Genomic DNA, 21684 nt, shown 5'->3' with positions numbered 1-21684 from the left:
ATTACCATCCACTGCCCTCCCTCAGCTGATGAGTCAGTACTCCTGCATGTTGAACAGCACTTGGAGGAAGCACTGAGGGTGGCAAGGGCACAGAATGTACTCTGGGTGGGGGACTTCAATGTCCATCACCAAGCGTGGCTCAGTAGCACCACTATTGACCGAGCTGGCCGAGTCCTAAAGGACATAGCTGCTAGACTGGGTACGCGGTAGGTGGTGGGGGAACCAACAAGAGGCAAAAACATACTTGACCTCGTCCTCACCAATCTGCCTGCCGTAGATGCATCTGTCCATGACAGTACTGATAGGAATTACCAGCGCACAGTCCTCGTGGAGACTTTTTTTTATTCATTCATGGAATGTGGGTGTCGCTAGCCAGGCCAGCAGTTATTGCCCATCCCTAATTGCCCCCGAGAAGGTGGTGGTGAGCTGCCTTCTTGAACCGCTGTAGTCCATGTGGGGTAGGTATACCCCAGTGCTGTTAGGAAGGGAGTTCCTAAGTCCCGCCTTCACATTGAGGATTCCCTCCATCGTGTTGTCCAAGGCTCCTTAGACAGCACCTTCCAAACCTGCAACCTCTACCAACTAGAAGGACAAGGGCAGCAAATGCATGGGAGTACCACCACCTGCAAGTTCCCCTCCAAGTCACACACCATCCTGACTTGGAACTATATCGCCGTTCCTTCACTGTCGCTGGGTCAAAATCCTGGAACTCCCTTCCTTGCAGCACTGTGGGTGTACCTACCTCCCATGGACTGCTTCGGTTCAAGAAGGCAGCTCACCACCACGTTCTCAAGGGCAATTAGGGATGGGCAATAAATGCTGGCCTAGCCAGCGACGCCCACATCCCATGAATGAATAAAAAAAATTATGGTAGGGGTGGAAATCTGAGCAAAGGGTTTCAAACATGGAGTTCTGGGAAAGATGGGCACGGATTTGGGAGATGTCAAAACATTCAAGGAGAGGAAAGGGAGGTTGCTGAGGGGGCTTTAGTTTGCAAGGACGGTTGGGTCAAGGGTTTTTTTTTGAGGATGATGTGATGGCGACAGATCTATAGGAGAGAGGGACAATACCTGAGGGGAGAGAACCATTCACAATGTCAGCAAACATGGGGAAGTTGGGTGATCAGCAGTTTAGAGAGGATAGGGTCGAGGGAGCAGGAGGTGGGTCTCATGGACAAGATAAGCTCACAGAGGGCAAGAGGGGAGATAGGAGAGAAAATAGAGAAAGATGTGGGTTCAGGGCTTGGACAAGGAGGAGTTTTAGAGGCAGTTTGGACTAGTGGACTAGTGGAAGGGAAGGAAGCAGCTGATTGGATGGTCTCAATCTTAGTGACAAAGAAGTCCATGAGCTCCTCGCACTTGTTGTTAGAGGCGAGGATGGAGGAGACAGGCGAGAGGGAGAGCACTTCAAAAGGAACTAACTTGTGTTAGAGATATTAAAAAGTCTCGACACACTGTGTGTTTAACACAAAGCTGATTTATTGGACTTTTATCCAGAATATTAACCCTTTAACTGGGCTGGAGTTTATTCACATCAGCACAAACAGACTCCAATGAACATGGTTCAGTCCTGGATGCTATTAACAGGAGAATCTAATCACTGTAGTTATTTGTGAACTCGCTGGTGTTTCATCAGGGTGGATGAATGAGCAAATCTCTTCCCACACACAGAGCAGGTGAATGGCTTCTCTCCAGTGTGAACCCGCTGGTGCGTCAGAAGTTGGGATGACTGAGTGAATCCCTTCCCACACAAGGAGCAGGTGAACGGCCTCTCCCCAGTGTGAGTGCGCTGGTGTACAGTGAGTTCAGATGAACGTCTGAACCCTGTCCCGCAGTGAGAGCACCTGAAAGGTCTTTCATCAGTGTGAACAAGTTGATGGAACTGCAGTTCACGAGAACTTTTATAGCACTTCCCGCAGTTTGGGCATTTAAAATGTCTCTCGGAAGTGTGAACTCGCTGGTGTGTCAGCAGGTTGGATGACTGAGTGAATCCCTTCCCACACTCAGAGCAGGTAAATGGCCTTGCCCCAGTGTGAATTCGCTGGTGTGTCAACAGGTTGAATGAGTTAATGAATCCTTTCCCACACACTGTGCAGGTGAACGGCCTCTCCCCAGTGTGAACTCGTTGGTGTGCCAGAAGATGGGATGAACAAGCAAATCCCTTCCCACACTCGGAGCAGGTAAACGGCCTCTCCCCAGTGTGAACTCGCTGGTGTCTCACAAGATGGGATGACTGAGTGAATCCTTTCCCACACACAGAGCAGGTGAACAGCCTCTCCCCAGTGTGAACTCGCTGGTGTCTCAGAAGATCGGATGACTGAGTGAATCCCTTCCCACATACTGAGCAGGTGAACGGTCTCTCCCCAGTGTGAACTCTCTGGTGTGTCAGCAGGTTGAATGACTGAGTGAATCCCTTCCCACACGCGGAGCAGATGAATGGCCTCTCCCCAGTGTGTCTGCGCTGATGAGTTTCCAGCTCACATGGGTAACTGAATCCCTTCCCACAGTCCCCACATTTCCACGGTTTCTCCCCGGTGTGACTGCGTTTGTGTTCTGACAGGCCAGATGATCGACTGAAGCCTCGTCCACACACAGAACACGTGTACGGTTTCACCCCACTGTGAACGGTGCTTTTCCCTTCCATGTTCAAAATATTCAGATGATGATAAATTGGGCGACTCCGCCAGATCCTGAAGTGACGTTTGTTTGAGTTTTCCGACTGAAAATCTTTCCCTTCTAATACCCTGTGAAACTGATTTAAAACAGGAAAAAAGCAGTGAGATCCCAAACAAATACAAAGGCAGGTTGTGAAATTGAGCTGAACGAATCTGGTAATTTGTGGGGCTGACACTAGGAAAAAAAGAGAGGGGTGGGAGAGGCAGAGGATGATGGAGAGGGATTTTATATATCTACAATTCGACTAGAACTTTGACACCACCTCCCAAACCCTCAACCTCCACCACCGAGAAGGACCAAGGTAGAAGGTGCATGCGAAGACCATCACCTCCAAGTCACACATCGTCCTGACTTGTGTGACATCCAACAGTGGATGAACACACTTCCTCTATTTAAACATTGGGAAGACTGAAGCCATTGTTTTCGGTCCCCGCTACAAATTCCATTCCCTAGCTATCGACTCCATGCTTCTCCCTGGCAACTGTGTGAGGCTGAACCAGACAGTTCACAACCTTAGTGTCATATCTGACCCCAAGATGAGCTTCTGACTACTTGTCCCCACCATCACCAAGACTACATATTTCCACCTCTAACATCGCCTGACTTTGTCCCAGCCTCAGCTCCTCTGCTTCTGAAACTCTCATCCATTCCTTTGTTACCTCTAAATGTGACTATTCTAATGCACTCCTGGCCCTCCTCCCACATTCCACCCCCGCCCCCCGTAAACTTGAGGTCATCCAAAGCTCTGATGCCCATATACTTACTCACACCAAGTCTAATTCACCCATCACCACTGTGCTCACTGACCTAGATTGATTCCTGGTTAAGCAGCACCTCAATTTTAAAATTCTCATCCTTGTTTTCAAATTCCACCCACCATGACCTTCCCCCCTTTATAACCTCCAGCCATGCAAACCTCTGAGATACCTGGGTTCATCTAATTCTGGCCTCTTGAGCATCTCAAGTTTAATTGCTCCACCATCGGTGGCCATGCCTTCAGTTGCCTAGGCCCCAAGCTCTGGAATTCTCTCCCTAAACCTCTCCACCTCACTTTCCTCCTTTAAGACACTCCTTAAAATCTATCTCTTTGACCAAGCTCTTGGTTATCTGCCCTAATATCTCCTTATGTGGCTCAGTGTCAAATGTTGCTTTATAACATTCCTGTGAAACGTTTTGGAATGTTTTATTACATTAAAGGCGCTATATGAATACAATTTGATGTTGACTTGGTATATTTTGTTGGGATGAACAAGGATAGGCAATAAAAATAAAGGTTACAATTCTAAAGGGGGTGCAAGAGCAGAGGGATCTGGGGGTATATGTGCACAAGTCAGTGAAGGTGGAAGGTCAAGTTGAGAAAGCAGTTAATAAAGCATATGGGATCCTCGGCTTTATAAATAGGGGCACAGAGTACAAAAGCAAGAAAGTTATGATGAACCTGTTTAAACACTGGTTTTGCCTCAACTGGAGTATTGTGTCCAGTTCTGGACACACTTTCGGAAGGATGTGAAGGCATTAGAGCGGGTCCAGAAAAGATTCACGAGAATGGGTCAGGAATGAGGAACTTCAGTTACGTAGAGAAGCTGGGGCTGTTCTTCTTGGAGAAAGCAAGATTAAGAGGAGTCTGAGAGGGTTGTTCAAAATCATGAGGGGTCTGGTCAGATTAGATAGGGAGAGACTTATTCCTGTTGGTGGAAGGGTCGAGAACCAGTGGACACTAATTTAAGGTGATTGGCAAAATAAAACAATTGGTGACATGAAAAACTTTTTTCTGCAGTGCATGGTTAGGATCTGGAATTCACTGCCTGAGAGTGTGGTGGAGGCAGATTCAATCGAGACCTTCAAAGGAGAAGAGGTCAGTTAGCTTAACATCTGTCATAGGGAAAATGCTGGAATCTATTATTAAGGAGGTTATAGCGGGACACTCAGAAAATCTCAATGTAATCAGGCGAGGTCAACATGGTTTTATGAAAGGGAATTCATGTTTGACTAATTTATTGGAGTTCTTTGACGAAGTAACAAACAACGTGGATAAAATCCAAACAACTTGGATTTCCAAAAGACATTTGGCAAGGTGCCACTTAATTATAAAAGCAAAATAAGAACTCATGGTATCGGGCGTGACATATTAGCATGGATAAAGGACTGGTTGGCTAAAGGAAGCAGACAGTAGGGATAAGTGGGTCTTATTAGGGTTGGCAAGCTGTAGCCAGTGGAGTACCACAGGGATCAATGCTGGGGCCTCAACTATTTACAATTTATATCAATGACTTGGATGAAGGGACAGAATGTATGGATTGCTAAATTTGCCGATGAGAGAGAGAGAGAGAGAGAGGTTACGTGAGTGGGCAAAAACTTGGCAAATGGAGCAAAATGTGGGAAAATGTGAACTTATCCACTTTGGCAGGAAGAATAGTAAAGCAGCATGGAGATGGAGAGAGATTGTAGAACTCTGAGGTACAGAGGGATCTTACTGTCCTGGTACATTGTACGACCACAATGGGAGCAATGCACTGTCAGTTCAGTCCCGTCACTCCAAAGGTCACAGCATACTTAATTGGGGGCTCGTCCACAATCAGGATCATATTTAATTGGACGGCTTGTTCCGGGATCAGAATCAGATTAATTGGGAGGCTCGCGTTTGGAATCATATTAATTACTTGTCCCTGGGATAACATATAAATTGGGGTCTTGCATCTCGCATCATATAAATTGCTCGCGCGTCTGGGATCATATTAATTGGAAACTCGTTTGTTGGGATCCAAAACTAATGCTAATTATAAAAATAAAGGGAACCAGGTTTCTTGTATAATAAGGTACAGTCTACACCATTGTAATGGCATTAGTGGTTAGAGCAGAGTTTCTGGGAAAGGTGAATATATTCCTCAGTGACTTGATAACTTTAACTAAACTGAACTAACTTAGCTAGAACAAACAAAGAATTGGTGGCAAAATTGAGGTTAGAATTGAAATCAGGTGCCAAAAAAGCAGTGATAATTGACCTAATAGCCCAATATCAGGAACAATAATAAGACGACGATGAGGAACAAGAAGGTAGTAAGTCAGAGAGTAATGCAGTGCAATTGGCTAGAATTCAGTTAGAAATGAAAAAAAACTTGAATTGGAAAAAGAAAAAGCAATAAGAAAACTTGAACTTCAGAGAGAAAGTGAAAGAGAAGAGGGAATTTAGGCGAAAAGGGACGGAACTAAGACAAAGGGGTGGTCTTGTCTCCAGGGAAAATTCGGGTCAGGAAGAATCTGAATTCAGCTTAAGACCCAGCAAAAGGTTGTTTAAATTTATACAAGCTCTTCCTAAGTTTGAAGAAAGGGATGTAGAGGCATTTTTCATATCTTTTGAAAAAATAGCCAAACAGATGAAATGGCCGAAGGAAAATTGGACACTGCTTATACAGTTTATTCCATGCTTCCTGAAGAGGCTTCTGCAGATTATGAGATGGCAAAAAAGGTTATTCTCGCTGCGTATGAGTTAGTCCCTGAAGCTTACCATCAGAGGTTTTGGAACTTATGGAGATTGGCTAGGTAGACATATGTAGAATTTGAGTGAATCAAATTAATTTTGACCATTAGATATGGGCATTAAAGATATACCACATATGAGAAACTTCAAGAGTTGATTCTCTTAGAAGAACTTAAAAACTCCATTTCTTCAGTCGTGAGAACTCATGTAGATTAGATTTAGATTAGAGATACAGCACTGAAACAGGCCCTTCGGCCCACCGAGTCTGTGCTGAACATCAACCACCCATTTATACTAATCCTACACTAATCCCATATTCCTACCAAACATCCCCACCTGTCCCTATATTTTCCCTACCACCTACCTATACTAGTGACAATTTATAATGGCCAATTTACCTATCAACCTGCAAGTCTTTTGGCTTGTGGGAGGAAACCGGAGCACCCGGAGAAAACCCACGCAGACACAGGGAGAACTTGCAAACTCCACACAGGCAGTACCCAGAATCGAACCCGGGTCCCTGGAGCTGTGAGGCTGCGGTGCTAACCACTGCGCCACTGTGCCGTAAATAACGTGAAAGTTTTGAAAGCTAGGCAAGCAGCGGAAATTGCTGATGATTTCGAGCTTGTGAATAAGCCAAAACCTTTTGCCCGTCACCCCCATAAACCTGAAAAGGTTAGAAAGTGGCTGGGGGCAAGAAGGAACAGCTGGGAATTCCCAAGGATCACCTCCTCAGGTCAGAAAGGAAGATTCTGAGGGTAGAAGTGAGGTTTGCAAGCTGAAGTGTTATCATTGCCACAAAACAGGTCATCTTCATTCAGAATGCTGGAAATTGAGAGGTAAACCATAGGAATTGTTGGGGCACAGAAGCTAATGCAGAGGAAAAGACTCTGACTGCGCGTATAGCAGACCAGGATATAGCTTTAATGGCAGCTTTAAAACCAGGTACAAAACCTAAAGAGAGTGTAGAGGTTAAGAATAAGATACCAAAAGTTATAATGAATTTTTGTCAAAGGGGAAAGTAACTCCATATCCTTTAAGGGAAGTAGGAAAACCTATCATTATACTCAGGGATACAGGAGCAACCCAAACACTCTTGCTGGGGAAAGATATAACATTTCCACCAGAGAGCGCCTTGAACACTAAACTTTTAGTTAATGGAATTGGCGGTGAGCATATACTCGTACCTTTATATAAAGTATGCCAAGAGAGTGACTTAATATCTGGGATAGTAACTGTATGAGTTGTCCACAGTTTGCCAGTAGAGGGAATTGATCTACTCCTAAGAAATTATTTGGCCGGCTCAAATAATAATTACAGAGGAACCAAGTGAAATTAAGGAAACGGAGCAATTACAGGAACAAGTTCCATGAATATTTCCGCGTGTGTAATCACCCAAGTAATGGCTAAACAGGATCCATTGTCGGAGGCAAAAGTGGCACCTCAAACAAATAGCCAAGGATCTGAAACCTTATGTGGGGCTTTAGATAATCCAAGTGACATGTTTAACAGTGTCTTAAAAGCACACCTTTTTTTTAATCCGAGGAGAAAATAATTACATGTCCATGACAGCATGAATCACTAAAGGTTGGTATACAGATACAGCAAGTGATTAGGACGGCAAATGGAATATTAGAACATAGAACATAGAACATTACAGCGCAGTACAGGCCCTTCGGCCCTCGATGTTGTGCCGACCTGTGAAACCATCTGACCTACACTATCCCATTTTCATCCATATGTCTATCCAATGACCACTTAAATGCCCTTAAAGTTGGCGAGTCCACTACTGTTGCAGGCAGGGCGTTCCACGCCCCTACTACTCTCTGAATAAAGAAACTACCTCTGACATCTGTCCTATATCTATCACCCCTCAACTTAAAGCTATGTCCCCTCGTGTTTGTCATCACCATCCGTGGAAATAGACTCTCACTATCCACCCTATCTAACCCTCTGATTATCTTATATGTCTCTATTAAGTCACCTCTCCTCCTCCTTCTCTCTAACGAAAACAACCTCAAGTCCCTCAGCCTTTCCTCGTAAGATCTTCCCTCCATACCAGGCAACATCCTAGTAAATCTCCTCTGCACCCTTTCCAAAGCTTCCACATCCTTCCTATAATGCGGTGACCAGAACTGCACGCAATACTTCAGGTGCAGCCGCACCAGAGTTTTGTACAGCTGCAGCATGACCTCGTGGCTCCGAAACTCGATCCCCCTACTAATAAAAGCTAAAACACCATATGCCTTCTTAACAGCCCTATTAACCTGGGTGGCAACTTTCAGGGATTTATGTACCTGGACACCAAGATCTCTCTGCTCATCTACACTACCAAGAATCTTCCCATTAGCCCAGTACTCTGCATTCCTGTTACTCCTTCCAAAGTGAATCACCTCACACTTTTCCGCATTAAACTCCATTTGCCATCTCTCAGCCCAGCTCTGCAGCCTATCTATGTCCCTCTGTAACCTACAACATCCTTCGGCACTATCCACAACTCCACCGACCTTAGTGTCATCCGCAAATTTACTAACCCACCCTTCTACACCCTCATCCAGGTCATTTATAAAAATGACAAACAGCAGTGGCCCCAAAACAGATCCTTGCGGTACACCACCAGTAACTAAACTCCAGGATGAACATTTGCCATCAACCACCACCCTCTGTCTTCTTTCAGCTAGCCAATTTCTGATCCAAAGCTCTAAATCACCTTCAATCCCATACTTCCGTATTTTCTGCAATAGCCTACCGTGGGGAACCTTATCAAACGCCTACTGAAATCCATATACACCACATCCACGGCTTTACCCTCATCCACCTGTTTGGTCACCTTCTCGAAAAACTCAATAAGGTTTGTGAGGCACGACCTACCCTTCACAAAACCGCGCTGACTATCGCTAATGAACTTATTCTTTTCAAGATGATTATAAATCCTATCTCTTATAACCTTTTCCAACATTTTACCCACAACCGAAGTAAGGCTCACAGGTCTATAATTACCAGGGCTGTCTCTACTCCCCTTCCTGAACAAGGGGACAACATTTGCTATCCTCCAGTCTTCCGGCACTATTCCTGTCGAAAATGACGACATAAAGATCAAGGACAAAGGCTCTGCAATCTCCTCCCTGGCTTCCCAGAGAATCCTAGGATAAATCCCATCTGGCCCAGGGGACTTATCTATTTTCACACTTTCCAAAATTGCTAACACCTCCTCCTTGTAAACCTCAATCCCATCTAGCCTAGTAGTCTGTATCTCAGTATTCTCCTCGACAACATTTTCTTTCTCTACTGTAAATACTGACGAAAAATATTCATTTAACGCTTCCCCTATCTCCTCTGATTCCACACACAACTTCCCACTACCATCCTTGATTGGCCCTAATCTAACTCTAGTCATTCTTTTATTCCTGATATACCTATAGAAAGCCTTAGGGTTTTCCTTGATCCTATCCGCCAATGACTTCTCGTGTCCTCTCCTCGCTCTTCTTAGCTCTCCCTTTAGATCTTTCCTGGCTAGCTTGTAACTCTCAAGCACCCTAACTGAGCCTTCATGTCTCATCCTAACATAAGCCTTCTTCTTCCTCTTGACAAGCGCTTCAACTTCTTTAGTAAACCACGGCTCCCTCGCTCGACAACTTCCTCCCTGCCTGACAGGTACATACTTATCAAGGACACGCAGTAGCTGCTCCTTGAATAAGCTCCACATTTCTATTGTGCCCATCCCCTGCAGTTTCCTTCCCCATCCTACGCATCCTAAATCTTGCCTAATCGCATCATAATTTCCTTTCCCCCAGCTATAATTCTTGCCCTGCAGTATATACCTGTCCCTGCCCATCGCTAAGGTAAACCTAACCGAATTGTGATCACTATCACCAAAGTGCTCACCTACATCTAAATCTAACACCTGGCTGGGTTCATTACCCAGTACCAAATCCAATGTGGCATCGCCCCTGGTTGGCCTGTCTACATACTGTGTCAGAAAACCCTCCTGCACACACTGGACAAAAACTGACCCATCTAAAGTACTCGAACTATAGTATTTCCAGTCAATATTTGGAAAGTTAAAGTCCCCCATAACAACTACCCTGTTACTCTCGCTCCTGTCGAGAATCATCTTCGCTATCCTTTCCTCTACATCTCTGGAACTATTCGGAGGTCTATAGAAAACTCCCAACAGGGTGACCTCTCCTCTCCTGTTTCTAACCTCGAATATTGGCATTTATTGCAAGGGAAATGGAATATAAAAGTAGGGATGTTTTGCTACAGTTGTACAGGGTATTGGTGAGACCACATCTGGAGTACTGGGTACAGTTTTGGTCTCCTTATTTAAGATAAGATATAAATGTGTTCAAGGTAGTGCAGAGAAGGTTCACTCAACTGATACCAGGGATTGGGGGGCGGGGGTTATGAAGAAAGGTTGGACAGGTTGGGTCTGTATCCATTGGAGTTGAGAAGAATGAGAGGTGATCTTATTGAAACATATAAGATCCTGAGGGGACTCGACAGGGTGGATTCTGAAAAGATGTTTCCTCTTGTGGGAGAGACTAGAGCTCGGGGACACAGTTTAAAAATAAGGGGTCTCCCATTTAAAACAGAGATGAGGAGAAATTGTTTCTCTCGGAGGGTTGTGAGTCTTTGGAACTCTTGCCCAGAGGTGGAGGCAAGGTCATTGAATATTTTTAGGCAAATTCTTGACCAACAAGGGAGTCAAAGGGTATCGAGGGTAGATGGGACAGTGGAGTTGAAGCCACAATCAGATCGGCCATGATCTTATTAAAGGGTAGAGCAGTCTCGAAGGGTCTGATTGGCCTACACCTGCTCCTAATTCATATGTTTGTATGAACTGGACAACTAGCAGAAGTGAATAGGTTTGCAGGGTTATGGGGAGAAGGCAGGGGTGTGGGACTAGGTAAGTTGCTCTTCATAAGATCACAAGAACTAGGAGCAGGAGTCGGCCGTCCAGCCCCTCGAGCCTGCTCCGACATTCAATAAGATCATGGCTGATCTTTTCGTGGACTCAGATCCACTTACCCGCGCTCCCACCGTATCCCTTAATTCCTTTATTGTTCAAAAAGATATCTACCTTAGCTTTAAAGACGTTTACTGAAGAAGCGTCAACTACTTCACTGGGAAAGGAATTCCATAGAGTAACAACCCTCTGGGTGAAGAAGTTCCTTCTTAATTCAGTCCTAAATCTGCTCCCTCTAATCTTGAGGCTATGCCCTCTTGTTCTAGCTTCACCTGCCAGTGGAAACATCCTCTCTACTTGTATCTTATCTATTCCCTTAATGATTTTATATGTTTCTATAAGATCCCCCCTCATTCTTCTGAACTCCAATGAATATAATCCAAATCTACTCAGTCTCTCCTCATAAGCCAACCCGCTCAACTCCGGAATCAACCTAGTGAACCTCCTCTGCACCCTCTCCAGTGCCAGTATATCCTTTCTCAAGTAAGGAGACCAAAACAGTGGCGGCGCAGTGGTTAGCACCGCAGCCTCACAGCTCCAGCGACCCGGGTTCAATTCTGGGTACTGCCTGTGTGGAGTTTGCAAGTTCTCCCTGTGTCTGCGTGGGTTTCCTCCGGGTGCTCCGGTTTCCTCCCACATGCCAAAGACATGCAGGTTGATAGGTAAATTGGCCATTAACAATTGCCCCTAGTGTAGGTAGGTGGTAGGGAAATATAGGGACAGGTGGGGATGTGGTAGGAATATGGAATTAGTGCAGGATTAGTATAAATGGGTGGTTGATGGTTGGCACAGACTCGGTGGGCCGAAGGGCCTGTTTCAGTGCTGTATCTCTAAACTAAACTGCACACAGTACTCCAGGTGCGGCCTCACCAGTACCTTATACAGCTGCAACATAACCTCTCTGCTTTTAAACTCAATCCCTTTAGCAATGAAGGACAAAATTCCATTTGCCTTCCTAATTACTTGCTGTACCTGCAGACCAACCTTCTGCGATTCATGCACAAGGACACCTCGGTCCCTCTGCATAGCAGCATGCTGCAACTTTTTACCATTCAAGTAATAATCCTTTTTCCTGTTACTCCTACCGAAATGAATGACTTCACACTTATTAACATTGTATTCCATCTGCCAGACCTTGGCCCACTCACTCAATGTATCGATGTTCCTCTGCAAAGTTTCACAGTCATCTGCACACTTTGCTCTGCCACTCATCTTAGTGTCATCTGCAAACTTTGACACCCTACATGTGGTCCCCAACTCCAAATCATCTATATAAATTGTAAATAATTGCGGTCCCAACACCGACCCCTGAGGCACACCACTAGTGACTGATTGCCAACCAGAATAGCACTCCTTTATCCCCACTCTCTGCTTCCTGTTAGTCAACCAATCCTCTATCCATGCTAATACTTTATCCCTGATGCCATGCATCCTTATCTTATGCAGCAGCCTCTTGTGCGGCACCTTGTCGAAGGCCTTTTGGAAATCTAGGTACACCACATCCACTGGGTCCCCATTGTCCACCTTGCTTGTAATGTCATCATAGAATTCCAAAAGATTTGTCAAGCATGACCTGCCCTTCATGAACCCATGCTGTGCCTGCCCAACGGGACAATTTCTATCGAGATGCCCTGCTATTTCTTCCTTGATAATAGACTCAAGCATCTTCCCCACTACAGAGGTTAAGCTAATCGGTCTATAATTCCCCATCTTTTGTCTACCTCCCTTTTTAAACAGTGGCGTCACATCTGCTGTTTTCCAATCAACTGGGACTACCCCAGAGTCCAGTGAATTTTGGAAAATTACTGTCAGTGCACCTGCTATTTCTCCCGCCATCTCTTTTAGCACCCTGGGATGCATTCCATCAGGGCCAGGAGACTTATCAATCCTTAGCTCCATTAGCTTGCCCAACACTACTTCTTCCGTAATAATGATTGTTCCCAGGTCCTCACCTACGTTCGTCTCTTTGTCAATTACTGGCATGTTATTAATGTCCTCCACTGAGAAGACCGATACAAAATACCTGTTCTTCTAGAGAGCCGGCATGGACACGAGTGGCCTCTTTCTGTGCTGTAACCATTCTATGAAAAGAAGCAGCCTGCCCTGATTCACCTTCCGCCCCTCCCAGGCAACAACTCAACCTACCAACTTGCAGCTTCCTGCACCTTGAGCCAGTCCAGATGTGGGACAGTCCAAGGCGAGTCTTTGTGTGACCAGGGAGTGGGGAAGGAGGTCCTCCTGTCCTGTGCTTTGTCACAAACGGTCCCTCCCTCTCCTCTCCTCCCCCAGGCCCCTCCTGAAAAGTGAATATAGACAGAGCCAGGGCTGATGGACCTTGGGGAGCCTCACTCACCTGCACGGGTACATTATCCTGCCTGCCTCCCCTCCCCTCCTCACTGTGTGAACCAACTGTTTGTGTCTCTGCTGCACCTTCGCTTAAACAAGTCTTGTTTGATGGCTCTTTATCCTCGCTCCTGCCTTCCAGTACTTCCCACCTTCTGCCTTCCAGTACTTCCCACCTTCTGCTATTGTTCCTGGCTCGTTGTTTAACCTAGTAACTCCTCCCCTTTCTCCTGCTCACTCTGTGCCGTGGGGGTGAGACTTTCTCCCCGAACCCCCGGGGCCCTTTAATCAGCAGCAGCTGCAGGAGAGCAGTGAGCATGCGCACTCACCATCAGTCGCTTTTTGTTCAGATTTGCAGCATCTGTATCAAACTCACCGGAACTGATCGCTCGATGGGTTTTTATCGCCGTTTTGATCAGAGGCGGGGAGGCTTCAGAAACAGCTGGTGTAGGCCGCAGGCCCCGAATAAGATGTTTCAAGTCCCGCGTTTGCAGCTCTGAGGCTTTTTCTCGCGAACAAATTCAGGTCAACGGCCGCCATCTTAGTTGAGCGAGGAGCAGAGCGCATGCGCGGCCATTTTGGTGACGTCACAGAGCGGGCGCGGCTTCAGGGACCCAGTGACCAGGAGAGAAAAATCATTGACTCATTGATTTGATTCTCACTCTGCAACACAGGGGCTGGAGAACTGAACCCAGTCAGAGTAGAAGGAGGGAGAAAACTGGCAGCGGAGGAAAGAAATGGTGCGATGGGTTTGGATTTCAGCACAGAGACGAGGGAGAGTGTGTGGGACGGGGATTTACAGCTTTGGGGGAACAAGAGAGGAGAAAATGTTCCAAAGAAACTAGAATTGTCTGTTCAGAATTTCTATCCTGTACTGACAGTGATGACTTTTGTAAACTCCTTTTACAGGGAATAAGGAAGGGGGGATTTACAGATGGGAAACTCAAACCAAGCATCACATTAAGATCTGATGGAGTCATTCGATTCATCAAGACTTTAATATCATCGGCCTTTGAGTGTGGAAGGAGAAATGTTTGTCTGTTCTGCCTGTGGGAAAAGATTTCAAAAATCAGTGTGACTGGACAAACACTGAGACACACACACCCGAGTGAGAGTGTTCCAGTGCACTGACTGCGGAAAGAGCTTTAACCAGTTACACAGCCTGAAAAAAACATTGCATAATTCCCAGCAGGGAAAAATCGTACATCTGTTCTGGGTAGACGAGGTTTCATCTGATCATCCAACCTGGAGAGACACAAGGACACCTGCACCATGGAGAAACAATGGAAATGTGGGGACTTTGGAAGGGATTCAGTTGCCCATCCCTGCTGGAAACTCATCGGCATATTCACACTGGGGAGAGCCCGTTTACCTGCTCCATTTTTGGAAAAGGATTTAATCAATCCTCCACCCTGCTGATACACCAGCGAGTTCACACTGGGGAGAGGCCGTTCACCTGCTCAGTATGTGAGAAGGGAGTCACTCGGTCATCCCACCTGCTGATACACCAGCGAGTTCACACTGGGGAGAGGCCACTCACCTGCTCTGTGTGTGGGAAAGGATTCACTCATTCATCAAACCTGCTGATACACCAGCGAGTTCACACTGGGGAGAGGCCGCTCACCTGCTCTGTGTGTAGGAAAGGATTCACTCATTCATCAAACCTGCTGATACACCAGCGAGTTCACACTGGGGAGAGGCCACTCACCTGCTCTGTGTGTGGGAAGGGATTCACTCATTCATCAAACCTGTTGATACACCAGCGAGTTCACACTGGGGAGAGGCCGCTCACCTGCTCTGTGTGTGGGAAGGGATTCACTCATTCATCAAACCTGGTGATACACCAGCAAGTTCACGATTGACTGGAAGGGTTGCATTCTGCTGTTCATCACATCCAGGACTGAACTGTTCATTCTGATAGTTGGGATTTGTTTCTGCTGATAATAACCCCTATAACAGGGCTGAAGTTTTAATATTCTGGATAAATGTCAAATAAATCTTGATTTCTTCAAGGAGGGGGGACTAATTGATCAGCCAGAATGGTGCAGCAGTTCATATGTACTTTCTCCCCAGACTTCCCCCACTAACTCTGCCCAAATGCTGGTTTCCTGTTGCACTGCCTTCTCCCCAGTTCTCCCATGACTTTCCATTCATCAGCTGTGTTTGAGTCCAAGTTTATTAGGGACATAGGAACAGGAATGTTTAGTTTAGTTTAGAGATACAGCACTGAAACAGGCCCTTCAGCCCACCGAGTCTGTGCCGACCATCAACCACCCATTTATACTAATCCTACACTAATCCCATATTCCTACCATATCCCCACCTGTCCCTATATTTTCCCTACCACCTACCTATACTAGGGGCAATTTCTAATGGTCAATTTACCTATCAACCTGCAAGTCTTTGGCATGTGGGAGGAAACCGGAGCACCCGGAGGAAACCCACGCAGACACAGGGAGAACTTGCAAACTCCACACAGGCAGTACCCAGAATTGAACCCGGGTCGCTGGAGCTGTGAGGCTGCGGTGCTAACCACTGCGCCGCCCGATCGGCCATTTGGCCCCTCGAGCCTGTTCTGCCATTCAATAAGATCATGACTGATCTGCAACCTAACTCTGTGTACCCATATATTATTTTAATTCCAGCTTCCCCAGTCTGTTGTCATGTGATTTTAAAAACAACTGTCATCTACATTACACCTTTAAGGTAGGAAAGTGTCCCAAAGTGCATCTCAGAAGCTTAAACTGACAAGTTAGACAAAAATTGACAATGAGTTAAAGAAGGGGATATTAGGAGGGCTGACTAAAAGCTTGGTCAAAAATGTAGGTTTTTAAGAAGGGTCTTAAAGGAGGAGAGATATGGACTGACAGAGAGGTATAAGGAGGGAATTCCAGAGCTTAGGGTCGATGACTGAAGGCACAGCCAATGGGAGAGAGAGAGAGAGAGTGAGGGATGTGTAAGTGGCCAGAGTTGGAGGAATGCCGAGTTCTCTGAGGGTTGTACGGCTGTAGTCTGGGCACAAACAGTTGACAAAGCTTAAAACATTGTGCAGACGTGGATGGAAGTGAGATTGTGCTGACGAGAGGAAACTCCAGGCCCGAGTCTCAGGCTGCACTCTTGAAATAAGTTGGGTATTTTTGTAACTCCATCACTGATGCCATTTCTAGCTTGTGAGAATCACAACCCACTGAACTGAAATCAAATGTTTTTCATGTAAGATTTGCTTTTACTACTGATTATTGGAGTGGTGAATGGTTGTGAATTGTTTACAATCAAATATCAAATTGAACTGGTTTTCCTTTAATGTTAAAGTGACCAACTGGAAGTTGGAAGTGATTTGTTAAAGAGAAAAGAGAATTCTGCAAGGGTCTCATCTGGGACCCTGGTGTTTGTACAATTCATGTCAAAAAGAGAAATACAGAACAGGGGGCTTCAAGTTATCTGGAATTTACTGATTGGAGCAAACTGGAATTAGGAGACCAGCATAAGGAGGATCAGAGTGACTTAACCAGATGGATAAATTCATCTATTGAACAGTCACTGTGAAATACATATACAAGAAAGAATTGAATTGAAGAAAAGATGGTTTCGGATCAGTCTGATTCTACTCTTATACAACAATACACCGTGAGAGTGTTGAGAGAGTCCTTTCAGCCCTCAGATAATTTAACTGTCAGCCGTGACTTGGAATTGATGAAGTGTTTGTAAGGCTGTGAAAAACTGTGATATATCCTGAGATCTTCAGAAAGAAGAAGAAATATTAATCCGAGTCAACTTCAGGAAACATTGTTCAGATCACAGTTCCAACTCAAGTCGTAACCACAGCAGTCTTGTGACCAATGTTGCCTTTTCTTCATCCTCTGTCCCCAGTTCAAGGTGGATCCTTTCCCCTCCCTCCAACTTCACACCGACACTCCTTCCTCCTCCCTCCAACTTCACACCGACACTCCTTCCCCCTCCCTCCAACTTCACACCGACACTCCTTCCTCCTCCCTCCAACTTCACACCGACACTCCTTCCCCCTCCCTCCAACTTCACACCGACACTCCTTCCCCCTCCCTCCAACTTCACACCGACACTCCTTCCCCCTCCCTCCAACTTCACACCGACACTCCTTCCCCCTCCCTCCAACTTCACACCGACACCCCTTCCCCCTCCCTCCAATATCATTCTGCCTATTTCCTGCTGTCAGTACAGCTTCCATCTCCTGCCCCTTCAATGCCACCACCATTTTGTTTTGCCTGGTTGATGTGCTTTCAGTGACCGAATGTGACTCCACACAGTGGGAAGGAATTCCTGCAGACGGTGCGGTGCTGTGTTTAACCACTCGATACAGCAGCATTCAGGGGCCAGCGATGCTGTGGGGCTGTGGAAGGCACCAATCTGCCTGCCGCAGATGCTTCTGTCCATGACTGTATTGGTAGGAGTGACCACCGTACAATCCTCGTGGAGATGAAGTCCCGCCTTCACATTGAGGATACCGTCCATTGTGTTGTGTAGCACTATCACCGTGTTAAATGGGATAGATATCGAACAGATCTAGCAATGCAAAACTGGGCATCCATGAGGCACTATGGGCCATCAGCAGCAGCAGAATTGTACTCAACCACAATCTGTAACCTCGTGGCCCGGCATATCCCCCACTCTACCATTACATCAAGCCAGGAGACCAACCCTGGTTCAATGAAGAGTGCAGGAGGGCATGCCAGGAGCAGCACCAGACATACCTCAAAATGAGGTGTCAACCTGGTGAAGCTACAACCCGGGACTACCTGCATGCCAAACTGCATAAGCAGCATGCAATAGACAGAGCTAAGTGATCCCATAACCAATGGATCAGATCCAAGTTCTGCAGTCCTGCCACATCCAATCGTGACTGGTGGTGGACAATTAAACAACTAACTGGAGGAGGTGGCTCCACAAATATCCCCATCCTCAATGATGGGGGAGCCCAGCACATCAGTGCGAAAGATAAGGCTGAAGCATTTGCAACAATCTTCAGCCAGAAGTGCCGAGTTGATGATCCGTCTCGGCCCCCTCCTGAAGTCTCCAGCATCACAGATGCCAGACTTCAGCCAATTCGATTCACTCCACGTGATATCAAGAAACAACTGAAGGCACTGGATACTGCAAAGGCTATGGGTCCTGACAATATTCTGGCAATAGTGCTGAAGACCTGTGCTCCAGAACTTGCCGCACCCCTAGCCAAGCTGTTCCAGTATAGCTACAACACTGGCATCTACCCGGCAATGTGGAAAATTGCCCAGGTATGTCCTGGACACAAAAAGCAGGACAAGTCCAACACGGCCAATTACCGCCCCATCAGCCTACTCTCAATCTGCATGCATTCAGATAAAGTGATGGGAGGTGTCAGCAACAGTGCCATCAAGCAGCACTTGCTTAGCAATAACCTGCTCAGTGATGCTCTGTAATGCTCAGTTTGGGTTCCGCCAGGGCCAATCAGCTCCTGACCTCGTTACAGCCTTGGTTCAAACATGGACAAAAGAGCTGAACTCAAGAGGTGAGGTGAGACTGACTGCCCTTGATATCAAGGCAGCATTTGACCGAGTCTGGCATCAAGGAGCCCTAGCAAAACTAGAGTCAATGGGAATCAGGGGGAAAACACTCTGCTGGATGGAGTCACACCTAGTACAAAGGAAGATGGCTGTGGTTGTTGGTGGTCAATCATCTGAGCTCCAGGACATCACTGCAGGAGTTCCTCAGAGTAGTGTCCTAGGCCCAACCATCTTCAGCTGCTTCATCAATGACCTTCCTTCAATCATAAGGTCAGAAGTGGGGATGTTCGCTGATTACACCATGTTCAGCACCATTCGTGACTCATCAGATACTGAAGCAGTCTGTGTAGAAATGCAGCAAGACCTGGACATATCCAGGCTTGGGCTGATAAGTGGCAAGTTACATTCGCGCCACACAAGTGCCAGGCAATGACCATCTCCAACAAGAGAGAATCTAACCATCTCCCCTTGACAGTCAATGGCATTACCATCACTGAAGCCCCCACTATCAACATCCTCGGGGCTACCATTGACCAGAAACTGAACTGGAGTAGCCATATAAATACCGTGGCTACAAGAGCAGGTCAGAGGCTAGGAATCCTGCAGCGAGTAACTCACCTCCTGACTCCCCAATGCCTGTCCACCATCTACAAGGCACAAGTCAGGAGTGTGATGGAATACTCTCCACTTGCCTGGATGGGTGCAGCTCCAACAACATTCAAGAAGCTCGACACCATCCAGGACAAAGCAGCCCGCTTGATTGGCACACCATCCACAAACATTCACTCCCTCCACCACCGACGCACAGTCGCAGCATTGTGTACCATCTACAAGATGCACTGCAGCAATGCACCAAGACTCCTTAGACAGCACCTTCCAAACCCGCGACCTCTACCACCTCGAAGGACAAGAGCAGCAGATGAATGGGAACACCACCACCTGCAAGTTCCCGTCCAAGTCACACACTATCCTGACTTGGAACTGTATCGCCGTTCCTTCACTGTCACTGGGTCAAAATCCTGGAACTCCCTTCCTAACAGCACTATGGGTGTACTTACCCCACATGGACTGCAGTGGTTCAAGAAGGCAGCTCACCACCACCTTCTCGAGGGCAATTAGGGATGGGCAATAAATGCTGGCCTGGCCAGTGTCGCCCACATCCCATGAATGAATTAAAAAAAAAAAAATGGGTATGATATCAATTCATCCATCTTGTTAGGAGTGCTGCATGCATTCAGATAAAGTGCCTTTAATTTTGTCTTTTCATCATTTTTCCCTACTCTGACCTTATTTGCTGATGCACTCTTACTCTCTATTCCTTCCTGTTACACTCTGGTTATCATTGCCTGTATTGCTACCCTGCAATATTATCTTGTCCCATTTTGTTAACGTTCTCAATTTCCCCTCACCTCCACTATTTCGTTTCAAGCCCTCTCTACAGCCCTAGTATTAGGATTCACCAGGACACTGGTCCCAGTACAGTTCAGGTGAAGGCCGTCCCAATGGTGCAGCTCCCCCTTTCCCCAGGACTGGTGCCAGTGCTCTATGAATTGAAACCCATTTCCCCACACCAATCTTTGAGCCATGCATCCAACTCTCTGATCTTATTTATCCTAAGCCAATTTGCTTGTAGCTCAGGTAATAATCCAGAGATTTATTACCTTTGTGGTTCTGCTTTTTAAATTTAGACCAGAGACACTCAAACTCCCTCAGCAGAACCTTTTTCTTAGTCCTACCTGTCGTTGCTACCCACATGGACCATGACAATGGAATCCATCCCCTCCCACTCCAAGTTCCTCTCCAGCCTCGAGGAGCTGTCCTTAACCCTGGCACAGGGCAGGCAACACAGCGGACAGGACTCACTTTCTCGGCTGCAGAGAACCGTATATATCCCCTTAGCTATACTGTTCCGACTACAACTACACTTGCTTTTACTCCCCCTGCAACACGCTGCCATGGCCAGTTTGCTCATCCACCCTGCACTTGTCCACACAAGCTACAAGACCCTTGAACCTGTCGGACAAGTGCAAGGAACGAGGCTCCTCCAGTGCTACCTAATGGGGGTCCCCATACTTGCCACACACTCAGTCATATTCTCCTGTCCCTGACCATGGACCAAATCTGAAATACCTAGCCTAAAGGTGTGACTGCCTCCTGGAACAAAGCGTCCAGGTGGCTTTCCCCCTCCCTAACGCATCGCAGTGTCCAAATCTCGGATTCTAGCTCATCAACTCTGAGCCGAAGTTCAAGCTGCAGACACTTACTGCAGGTATGGTTGCAGTGGACCACACTGGTATCCACCAGCTCCCACATGCTACAGCTGCAATACATCACCTGCCCTGCCATTTCTAACATTTTCTACTTAAGTAATTAGGTTTTGAGTTTAGAAATACTGATAATTTGTAGTTATATTAAGTAGTTTAACTGGTTAGCATACAAATTTAATAAAATACTTCTATCTTCCCAGTACCAGTTTAAACTACTGACCCAGTGTAAAAAAGAAAAAACTTCAAAACTCACCAACCAATCACCTATCTGCTGCCTAATTAATGCCTCTGGGCTTCAGCTCTCCAATCTCACTGTCTGAAGCTCTTGGATCACTGCTTGTTCTGGAAAAGACCAGAACAGTATCTCCTCCCTCACTGCACCAAATTCTGAAGTTCAGCTCCCTGCCCCCAAGTCAAGCAGATCTCTGAGCTGCTT

At 46.4% G+C, this 21684-nt stretch overlaps 2 protein-coding genes across 3 annotated transcripts; one reads left to right on the top strand and one right to left on the bottom strand.

Annotated features, from left to right (window-relative positions):
• Positions 1-1460: 1460 nt before the first annotated feature.
• LOC137349020 (zinc finger protein 235-like) lies at positions 1461-14335 on the bottom strand. Of its 2 annotated transcripts, none has more exons than XM_068014277.1 (2): positions 13795-14335; positions 1461-2751 (listed from the first exon to the last, which is right to left on the bottom strand). In XM_068014277.1, the coding sequence occupies exons 1-2, from the start codon at positions 13795-13797 to the stop codon at positions 1606-1608; spliced, it is 1149 nt and encodes a 382-aa protein (XP_067870378.1). In that variant the 5' UTR covers positions 13798-14335; the 3' UTR covers positions 1461-1605. The 2 variants fall into 2 exon arrangements, with proteins under 2 accessions (XP_067870378.1, XP_067870379.1); XM_068014278.1 differs by having other exon boundaries at positions 13842-14335.
• LOC137349022 (zinc finger protein 239-like) lies at positions 13816-16645 on the top strand. Its single transcript, XM_068014282.1, has one exon. It carries the CDS (start codon positions 14749-14751, stop codon positions 15325-15327), a length of 579 nt encoding a protein of 192 aa, XP_067870383.1. The 5' UTR covers positions 13816-14748; the 3' UTR covers positions 15328-16645.
• Positions 16646-21684: the final 5039 nt, after the last annotated feature.

This window comes from Heterodontus francisci, chromosome 34 (genome assembly GCF_036365525.1).
Source record: "Heterodontus francisci isolate sHetFra1 chromosome 34, sHetFra1.hap1, whole genome shotgun sequence".
NCBI classification, from domain to species: Eukaryota; Metazoa; Chordata; class Chondrichthyes; order Heterodontiformes; family Heterodontidae; genus Heterodontus; species Heterodontus francisci.
This window is presented reverse-complemented; position numbering and strand designations above follow the sequence as displayed.